Source organism: Calliphora vicina, chromosome 4, assembly GCF_958450345.1.
Source record: "Calliphora vicina chromosome 4, idCalVici1.1, whole genome shotgun sequence".
Classification (NCBI taxonomy): Eukaryota; Metazoa; Arthropoda; class Insecta; order Diptera; family Calliphoridae; genus Calliphora; species Calliphora vicina.
In genome coordinates, this window is record NC_088783.1 from 59535974 (window position 1) to 59547223 (window position 11250).

Below are 11250 nucleotides of genomic sequence, written 5' to 3' on the forward strand. Positions count from 1 at the left end.
TTTCAAAAAAAGCGGTTTTTAATGTTTTTGAACTGTCAAATTTGACGCCTCTGTATACTTTGTGCCTATACTGTCATGATCTTGAGTTTTTCCAAAAGTCTTCGTTTGTTGCATAGTGTTATCAATGTGAATATATAAATGGGTGGGTTGATTTAGCAATAGATATTGCGCTACCGATTTTTCGATAGCTTTTTTCATGGGGAAAAAAAGTTTTACAACGACATATCAAAAAAATCATTTTCGATGCCCCCAGATTTATTTTTTTTTTACCTATTCCCAACATTTATTAAGATTTCGGACGAAATTTTGTCGAATTTTTTTTTACGATTTCAAATATTATGCCGCCATAGTTTTTTGTACTGTTTTTCACAAATATTCTGCCGCAATATAAAACCATTTTTTAAAAACTATGGCATCTGAGAACGAAAATTGCTTTCATGTTGCGTGCAGCCTACGTCACAGCTATAAATTTAAATGAATTTAAACAAGCAGTATGAGTAAAAAACTTGAATGTATGACTACATACTAATACATTATCACCACCTAAGTATTCGGCAACTGAGTTAGGTCTTTGAGAGTTTCCGATCTATATATCACACTATATTATTCAATACCTGTATTCAATTACCCATTTATATATTTTTTCCAACACTATTTTTGTTCCATTCCTTAAAGTATTTTTATAAATTTCAACCATTTTATTTCATATCTGACACTTTTTTCCATATTTGGAAATTGTGTTACAAAAGTATTTTAAATTTTCAAAGTTCATCAAGAATTTTTATAAATTGTTAGCAAAATTTTAAGTTTGAAAATTCTCCTATTAATAACTACTTATAAAAATTATGACCAACTGGCCTTCCAGAAAACGTGTTCAAAGTTATACTTGTGCGATTCATACTAAAAAGAAGAGAAAGAATTTAGTTGATAACTCTCAAAAAGTTAACTATAAAGATTTTACGAAATCGAACCCAAACGAAACAACTCAATATTTATATGCAGATCCATCATTTATAATGGAAGCTGCTATCAGCCCTCATCACAGATTGGAAGGAGGAGGTGTAGGAAGTGAGCAGCAGGAAGTCTATTACGATTGTTGGCCTTGTGATTGTGAGCGAGAGCCTCAATTGCAAATATTTGAAGTCATTAATCAAATCAAAAATCCTAAAGACTTTAAAAGTCTACTTAAACAAATTGTCCATACTTCTAGTGTATTGTATCAAACATTTCGTCAAGCTTATGATAAAACAAAGAAAATTCACAAGAATTCCTTGGGAAAATATAGCGAGACATGCTGTAACAAATGCGAAAAACCTGACCAAAAAATGGAATGTGGTGATATGAATCCTTTGGAAATTATTAATATAGAAATACCAGCCAATAATCGGGAATATTTGGAAGATGTAACTTATGAATCCTTAAGTAGAAAAAAACATAAAAAGAAAAAATCTCCGAAATGTTTCGGTGGCCAGCAACAATGCTGTTTTGTATGCGATAACTGCCAGGATAAAGAAAATATATGTAACACATATTTGGGTTCATTAGAACCGGAAACAGATATTTGCGAAGCAAAGAATTCCCAAAAATCTTTAGCAACAAAGAAAATGGAGCAATTCAATGAAATTATTAAAAAAGAGGAACGTCCTTTAAGTGATGAAAAAAAGGAATGCGATTTCTCAACATGGTTTACTCAAACTCCTTCATGTTTAATGGAAACTAATGCTTGCCAACAATACGAAGATGAGCTGCAACATTTAAACTTCTGTGACAAATGTGCAGTGTTAAGGGGAGAAATGGCTTTACCCTCTAAATTACAAAATGAACCTTTATATAATAACAAACCAGATGTATGTGAGAAATCCTCACAAACTTGCCAGAAAATCAAATGCAGCAAAACCGAGCCCTGTTCAAAATCCCAAAAACCTGTAAGACCTCTACAGCAACCAGCTAAACAAGTGCTAAACTTAAGCCCGGTGTGTGTAACCATACCTTTGAAATTACAAATTGATTCACAGAATTGTCAATCACGTTTCATAGAAACAGAAATCGTAATGGAAGCATTTAGTGGCTCTCAAACCTGCAAATTGCCCCAACCCCTAAAAACAAATATTCCAACATTCTCAAGTCCGATTACACCAACAAACTCTAAAACTCCAACATCAACATCTAAACAACTTCAGAAGAAATGTGGCAGTGATCTCTTCTACTCATGCATCTCCAGTTCAGGTATTATAAAACCTGAGGAAACTCCAGAAATCGTTGGGGAACCGGCTGTAAAGGAAGTGCCTTTACCAGAAATTAGATCACAGACAAAAAGTATCCAAGCTACACCGCCAGAAAGTTCGGTTGCAACTACAATGACAGCAAACAAAACATTTACCAGTAGGATGGATTTTACTCAAACTGAAGAAATAGCTCTGCCATCAGTGGCATCACCAGATCCAAAGGCTAAAGCGAAACAATTAAGAGCAGATCTTCTAGAAGAAGTCAGAGCTACACTAGAACAAACTACACCCATAGCTGCTCTTAAATTACTGCTAGAAGGTAAACGTTTCTCACTACCCTCAAATTTAAGACCCAAAGAAATGTCCAATACAACACCTGCTAGACATAGTTTTCCTAGTAACTATCAGGCTATGCCAGCAAGTTCAACACCTCTACAACCTCTCAAGCCCCTAACAACTCCATTATCATCTACACGCGAAAAACCTACTCTTCCCCCTAAACCTAAACTACCAACCAAACCGGCCAGCTTTGTAACAGAAACAGTACAAACAGACGCCTCAACCATCAAAGCCAGTGGTCACTATAAACGCAATGAAATGCGCACTGAGATACAAGATGAACTCAAAGAACTTTTACAACCAAATCCCTTGAAAACTTCAGCAAAATATGCACCCGAGGAGAGAGATGAAATTTTACTAGATCTACATAAACTATTTCATCCGGAAAAGGCTGGACGTTTGCCCAAACAGATAAGTCGGGAAAATGCCTTACAAGACATACGATTTTTGGTTGAGCCAGAGGCCCCTAAACCGGAAATCACATTTCCTGCTGATAGCAACACACCTAAAACCTCTGAATCCCAAGAAAGTATTATACAAAGTATCAAACATATTTTAAATCCAAAAACCCAACAAAAGTCTAACAAAAAAAAGAAATATGACAAGCAGACTAAAGAGAAAATTTTGGAAGATTTACAAATCATTTTAACTCCAAAACAAAAGAAACCGGAAATTAACCAAGAGATACGTGCCAGTGTGTTACATGATTTACGTTTCATGTTGGATACCGGGCAAGAGACCACTTCCCCTAATAGGCCTCCTCGCTTATCTGAAATGCAGTCAACTGCTATAGCAGATACTGGGCCTAGTTCTTCTCAAGCTCAGCAGGTGAGGCAACAGCGTCAACAAAAACCCCCTAATGAGATAAGAGACAGTTTAATAGCAGATCTTAGATATTTACTGGATACCACACATCCTCCACAAAGTAATAATAGCAAAAGCTTTGAAGATAATTTGTTAGCCTCAGCAAGACAAGCACCACCTGTTCCTCCCAGCATACCAACTATACCTAAGAAATCTCAGAGTACAATATCTTCTGAGGCATCGTTATCCGATAATGATAAGAGAAATGAAAAGCATAAGGTAAGTTAGCGAAGTCATTTTAAAAATCTACAACTAAAAGTTCCATAGTTATTTGATAAATTGTAGTTATAAAACATAAATTATTTTCTTTCCAGTAGGTGGAGCCAATTACACTGAATCTGGAAATGTCTATGGATATAAATAGAATAGGAGATGTTCATTTAGCATCCTCTTTATCACCACCAAAATCTTCTTCTTCTGATACATTTTTTCTTGAAATGCAAGATCAATCTTCCAGAAGATCTCAACAAAAGAAGAAATAAATAAAAGATAATAAATAATACCAGGAAGATCTTTTTCAATTTTATGAATTTCTAAATTTTATGTATATGTAAATTTAATGTAAATATTATAAAACCTGAATATAAATTTAATATGGACTATGTACCGCCACTACTTATTAATAACACTATACAACAAAATCTAATTTTTTCCAAAATTACAAGGTCCGACCAATAAATTTTGATAGAGGTGATAAAAAAAAAGACACGTGTATCGGCGTTTTGAAAGTTTACATCTGAATTTCATTTGAGGGCGGGTTAAAGTTTCCCAACTCTGGCACATTCTTATTGTTAATCTTCATAAGAAACCATATGATCCTTACATTTTAGGTATAAAATGTGTTCAGCAAAGTTATGTAAAATGTTACGGAGAATATTAAATCTAAATCCTCAAGGCATGGGTCTTTTTTGTCCTTTTAAAAAAGTGCAAAATCCATCCATTAAAACAGGGATTTAAGGGGTTAAAATGTTCCGCAAAAATATTATCCGTAAATATATACAACACCAAAAAAAATTACGAGGTCCGACCAGTAAATTTTGATAGAGGAGACAAAAAAAAAGACACGTGTATCGGCGTTTTGAAAGTTTACATCTGAATTTCATTTGAGGGGGGTTCCAAATTTGGATGCATGTAACTTTTTATAGGGACGACATAACTATTAGCAAGTTATTTTTGTCTGATTTAGAATTTTATCGCCAATATAGCTGATTATATATAGAAAATTTCGAACCTCCGTTGGCCCGCCATATCTAAAAAACCAAAAAAAGATCAATAAACCTAAATATCTCTTCAACTAATTTATATAACCTACACGTGTAAGCGTATTTTTAGTAGATCTTCTCAAGGACTATTTATATTTTAAATTTCAGCTCATTCGGATCATAAATGGATTTTTGGCGATTTTTTAAAAAATTTGAGACCCGAGGTTTCCAAATTTGAGGGGCTACGTACTGGCAGTACGTACAGAAATCTGTACAACTGTAAATCAACTCAAAAACACCTCAGCTCCAACCATGTGAAATTTCGTAATAATATCTCTAATAGTTCCCGAGATAAAGAATTATTTTCAAAAAAATACGTTTCTGAACCACCGTGCACCGGTCCACCGAATTAATTGTCTAAAGAACAATGGAATTTACTCCGAAAATTTTACATTCACTAACAAAACGACATTATCAGTTACATAATATGGAAAATTTTTTAATTTCGAATTGAGATTTTAATGAATTAAGGTCAAATTCAATTAATTCGAAGCTCTGAATATATTATATTCACTAAAATCTCAATTCGGAATTAAAAAATGTTACCTATTCACTCCATAAATCCGTTCCCAAAATCTACTTCTTAAGCTTCAAAGGCTTTTTTATATAGAATTCATTTATCGATTTTAATAGAATTCATTTATCGATTGATTAATTAATTCATAATGGAATTTCCTTCATTCAGTTTTGTTTTGCTTTTAATCCGATACAAATAAAGTGAAAAAAATTTACTTAAGCCTTTTTTTAATAGATTTGATTTGAAGAAAAATTTAATCATTCAATATGTCACAGATTACACAGATATGGATCAGATGGTTCCAGTAATATGGGAATAGAAGCAAACAAAAAGGTACAAATGTATATTACACTCGTTGCTTATAGAAAATTATATTTATTCGGTACTCAAACCACAAGCATTGAAAAGTGATTGTAGAACTTCAATAAGGAATTAATTCTATAAAGGAGTTCTCAAAGGAATGAATTCCATAAATTTGAAGTACATATTAAGCCTATGATTTAATTCATTATGAATTCATTATCGGAATGTCCCTTGGCATGTACTCCAAGTTGCAATGGCTTCATTAACAGCTCCAACCAGTTCGGCATGACTTTGACGTTGGGAGAGTAACTCAGTATTTGATCAGTTACAGAATTCCAGAGTTTTTCTTCAATTGATTCAGGCTTTATGTTGTTAAAAGCTTATTTTATATCCAGGAATAATGACAATGCATATTATCCATGATGCAAACCTGTCTCTATTGATAGAGTTTTATTTTTCCAATCCTCGATATGGACACAAAGAATTTTAACACGAATTTTTTTTTTCATCAAAAAAATTTTTTGTCATAATTTCTTTTTCCAAAAAAAAAATATTTTAAAAATTTAAAAAACTTTTTTTAAAAAAATAAAAAAAAATTCTAAATAAAATTTTTTTTTGAAGGGTATAATGATTCGAGAAATCCGAATATAGCTCTCTTACTTGTTAAAATTTTCTATAGATACGCTAACATTCTACTTTTTATACATTGCACCATGAGTGGCAAGGGTATGCATATATTGTTACGAAATTGTACTTGAATTCAAATATAACGATTTTACCGGTTGATTTAAAAGTAGCATAATGCTTTCAAATAGCAGTGCTGTAATAGCAAACTGTAACATATCTGTGGGCATTATTAACATTGAATAAAAAACTTCAGTTGACCATTGATCGTAAGATCGTAAGAGACGCTATTTGAATAAACATCAACTGATTGCCTTAAAGTGTGCTGTATTTTAAAGTGAATTCGTGTACATTATAAAATGTGTCTTTATTTCTGCGAATTTATAAACGTGTATAAAAAACATTGAGTGACTATTTAATTCTGTGGTTGTTGTACATTTTAAATAAATAAAGAGTTGTTACAATTTTTAAACTACTAAACGTCTTTTATTTGCAATCAAAAGTATCCGGTTTATTTAAAGGAAATAAACCAACGTTTTGAAAGGGTTAAAACGTAACAATATGATAAGTTTGTCATTCCTTTGGAATTTCTATATTTTTCATTTGCGACCCCACAAAATGTATATATTCTGGACCGTTGTAGATAGCGAAGTCGATATAACCATGTCAGTCTGTGCGTCTGTATTTTGAAATCAACTTTCCGTAGCCCCCGAATAACATACATACAATTTTTACAATAAAAATTTTAAATAAAAAATCGACCTTTTCAACTTCCAGTCCACTTTTTTGGTAATCGATTGTTTTTACTGCACAAAAATATTTTCGATTTTTCCAACTTATAGAATCGTCGTGAGAAGTTATCTCAATTCTGAAGGCAGGATTGACTGTGGTTCATTAGAACGTTTCATTTACATTTGATTGGATTCAAATTTATCACATCCCATCATCATAACATTGAAAACGTAGTGCAATCCATGTTCAGTACTTCTTTCTTTTATATTTTTGTTTTCTTTTTTACTCACGCTTCTTTTAACTGAGGCCAGAGATTTCTTTCTGATTTGACATACACATGAATTAATAAAAGGTACATCTCACCTTTTTTATTGTTGCTGATTATGTTATTGTTGAATCCTAAAATGTTATGAAACCAAACATTGGTAGAATAATTTTTGTGTTTTTTTTTTGTGTATATGTGTATCAACCACTAACAAAACCAGCTAAAACATCAAAATTCCCTAGTTAAAGATTTTATTTTAATGTTTTAGGGATAACAGAACACTATGGATCAATACAAAATAAATTTTCAAAATAAAATAATTCATTCAACAAGATTTAACTCGAAATTTTAAAATCTTACAAAATCAATATTGTTACGTTTTAACCTTTTCAAAACGTTTGGTTTATTTCCTTTAAATAAACCGGATACTTTTGATTGCAAATAAAAGCCGTTTAGTAGTTTGAAAATTGTAAAAACTCTTTATTTATTTAAAATGTACAACAACCACAGAATTAAATAGTCACTCAGTGTTTTTTTTTTATACACGTTTATAAATTCTCAGAAATACAGACACTTTATAATGTATACGAATTCATTTGAAAAATACAGCACACTTTAAGGCACTCAGTTGATGTTTATTCAAATAGCGTCTCTGATAAACTGACTAACGACTGCAACCTCTGCCACTATTTATAACACTGCCATCTGCACTCTAGATTGCTCTTTAACTGTCAAAGTTCGAATATTCTAGATCATACGCCATCTGTGGTGTTCTTTCTACAATGTTCTTTAACTGAATATTCGAATTCAAACAGCGTTGCCAACTTACGATCAATGGTCAACTGAAGGCTTTTATTTAATAATGCCCACAGATATGTTACAGTTTGCTATTACAGCACTGTTATTTGAAAGCATTATGCTACTTTTAAATCAGCCCTTAAAATCGTTATATTTGAATTCAAGTACAATTTCGTAACAATATTAAGAATTGTGTTTTAATTTTACGTTCATATTTGTATTTTTACTGAATTAATTTTACAAATTTTCAATTCCAAGCTCTTCTCTGATATACAAACATCAAATAAATATGTTGTAGTTGATCGGAACGTTCTAGAGGATGAGTTGGCGCAACAACCCCATCCGGCATCTGGCGCATGAACCCCAGGAGGAGTGCATTAATATACTTCTCCCTTATTGATGACTATTATTAAAGTTCTAACACCAGCCTATATACTTTTTGAATTTTTTTCCCATTACTCCTCATTGGGAGCATATGGCTTCCACAAAGCATCTCCATCTTACACGATTTGTTGCAGTTGTTTTCACATCTTCCCATGTAAGATTGCACTGTCCTAGATCTTGGAGTACAGTACGTCTCCATGTATTCTTTGGACAACCACGGCTTCTTGAACCTTGAGGGTTCCACTCTAGCGCCATCCTTCTTATACTATCAGGATTCCTTCTGATAGTATGGCCGATCCACCTCCATTTCCTACGTTTTATTTGTGTTAGTATGGGTTCCTCGTTGGTGAGGTTCCAGAGCTCCGTATTGCTGATGTTGTTTGGCCAGAATATTCTGCATATGATTCTGAGGCACTTGTTAATGAATACCTGTAGTTTTTGCGTGATGGTGTTCGATACTAACCATGTTTCACTTCCGTACAGCAGAGTAGACTTTACACATGCGTTGAATATTCTAAGCTTGGTACGTCTGGATATCTGTGAGTTTCTCTATACTGGTTGTAGTCTTCCTAATGCCGCTCTCGCTTTATTGAGCCTGTTATTTACGTCTGTTACGCTGCTAACGTTGTTGATTCTCATAGCTTTGGTTTTCTTGATATTTATCTCAAGTCCAACATTGCGTGCTAATCTTTCCAAATCATCTATCTTTGCTTGCATGTTGGAGATCTTATGCGAGAGTAGACAAATATCATCCGCATAATCCAAATCTTCGAGTTGGCGTGAGAGGCTCCATGTTATTCCTCTTCTCTCTGAACAAACATCGCTCATGATCTCATCCAGCACTATAGTGAATAGCAGAGGTGATAGGGGTCATCCTTGTTTTACTCCAGCATTTGTGTGAAATGGTTGACTTATATTTCCGTTGTGAAGAACTGATAGTTCTGCATTCTCGTACATAGCTCTGATGATTCGAGTTATTTTCTGGGGTACTGCTTTTCTTCTCAATGCTTTCCATATGGCAGTCCGTCTGCTTTCTTGTACGCCATTCTAGAGATTGCTCTATTATAATGCGTAGAGTGTTGGCCTGATCTACGCAGCTCCTGTTTGGCCGGAAACCTGCCTGTTCATCACGTAGAATGTTCTCCATTTTAATTTGAAGCCTTCCTTGTATTATAACTGCTAGTATCTTGTATATGGTGTTAAGCAGAGTAATTCCTCTCCAGTTGTTGCAATCTTTCAAGTCTCCACTTTTCGGTAACTTAACGATGATGCCATTCTTCCAAGTTGGAGGTAGCCTTTCTTCCTCCCAGACTGATGTGATGTGTAGCCGTAGAAGTTCAGCTGTGGTTTCGATGTCAACCCGAAGAATTTCAGCTGGTAAACCATCTTCACCTGCTGCCCTGTTATTTATTAACTTCCCGATGGCCTCCTTAATCTCACTTATACTGGGGGGCTGCTTGATATTCTTAGGATATTTTCTGCATGGCTGTTGTCTTCAATTTCGTTGTCATTAATAGTTGCATCCGATGTGATGTTACTAATTTCTTTTTGAATCACAAAAATTGAAAAAGCTAGCACAAACAATACTTTACCACTATGTACTATGGCGAATGGTCCCTCGTTGGTGGGAATGTGTAAACCCAGTTAGACCAAAATTCGTATCAAAACTTTTATGAATCTAAGAAAGATGAACATTTTAAAAAAATCTGAAAATAAATTACTTTCATTACCAAAATATTTCCAGAAAGAACCGTAGAAGGGGTTCTGTTGAAGGTAATAAAAATATTATGTTAAATCTTTATTATTTTTGTTATGTATATAAAACCCTACTTCTGCCCATAGTGCGCAATCACAACTGTAGTGTTGACGTGGCTGTTTTGCTCTTTCTGTCTTTCATTTTAGAAATGTTTATTATCTGTGTATGATTGCGGTTCTGTATTATATTTGTTTTGGGGTTATTTTTTGTTTCAAACAACAAGAAAAAAGTTAATTTTTAGCTACAAAAAAAAATGGCAAAAAGTCAGTAAAATTTTAATTTGGTTTTATATGTTTATGAGTTACATTTCCATAATCAACTTATGTAGGTTTTATTGTCATATTTTAAATTTGTATTGAGATACAAGTGAGTTTTAAATTATATACAAGGTCAGCTCTTAACTGGAGTTTATTTAGAGAGAAAACTGTATAAATAATACTTATTTCTCACATGATCAATTACATAGTATTCTCCCGAAAAAAACTGATTTATTTAACGTATTTCGGAAAAAGTCGAATAGGTCTATTCAAACATTGCAAAATTATTACACAAGGAAACAAAATTGAAAAAATTGTAAAGGCTTTTTAAACTACTACACAATTTTAATGTATTTTGGTTCCAGTAGTACAAATATGGTCCAAATTTTAAAGACGTTTGTCCACATAATTAATAATTGGAAAAGCGTTAGTCCAATGTTATTGAAATAAACTAAGGAAAGCTGAGATTTACACAACCTTTAATCCATTTATATATTGCGTTTCAATCGGTTAGTAGTTTCGGAGTAATAATAGCAAATTTATGCAAAAAATATATTTTTTGCGTGAAAATAGCAAATTTTTTTGTTTTAAAAAAATCATGAAAAATCGTAAACAGCTGAAGTTGCTCAGATTTATAGCTTTATCGCAAAGCCACGTGTAATAGGTACAAAATAAGATATCTATCATAAATATCGCTTAATTCCTTTCGTATTTATTCACAATTAAGTGAATTCGCCCAATTTCATAAAATTTTACTTTTTTGTTTGATCAATCTTTCGATTGATTGATTGAATTTCGAAAACATTTTCCCCGTGCTATGTACAAATGTTTACAAATTGGATTTTAATCGGCTCAGTAGTTTCGTAGTTATAATACCAAATTGAAGAAAAAAATATATTTTTTATGTGAAAATAGCAAATTTTT

At 32.8% G+C, this 11250-nt stretch overlaps 1 protein-coding gene across 1 annotated transcript; it reads left to right on the forward strand.

Moving 5' to 3' along the window:
- The first annotated feature begins 740 nt into the window (after positions 1–740).
- On the forward strand, positions 741–4009 carry LOC135958092 (mucin-2-like). Its single transcript, XM_065508956.1, has 2 exons — positions 741–3647; positions 3743–4009. The coding sequence occupies exons 1-2, from the start codon at positions 846–848 to the stop codon at positions 3743–3745; spliced, it is 2805 nt and encodes a 934-aa protein (XP_065365028.1). The 5' UTR covers positions 741–845; the 3' UTR covers positions 3746–4009.
- Positions 4010–11250: the final 7241 nt, after the last annotated feature.

What these genes read in the sequence shown, in the direction of transcription:
- LOC135958092 (XM_065508956.1), top strand. Translation starts at nt 846, where the DNA reads ATGACCAACTGGCCTTCCAGAAAACGTGTTCAAAGTTATACTTGTGCG.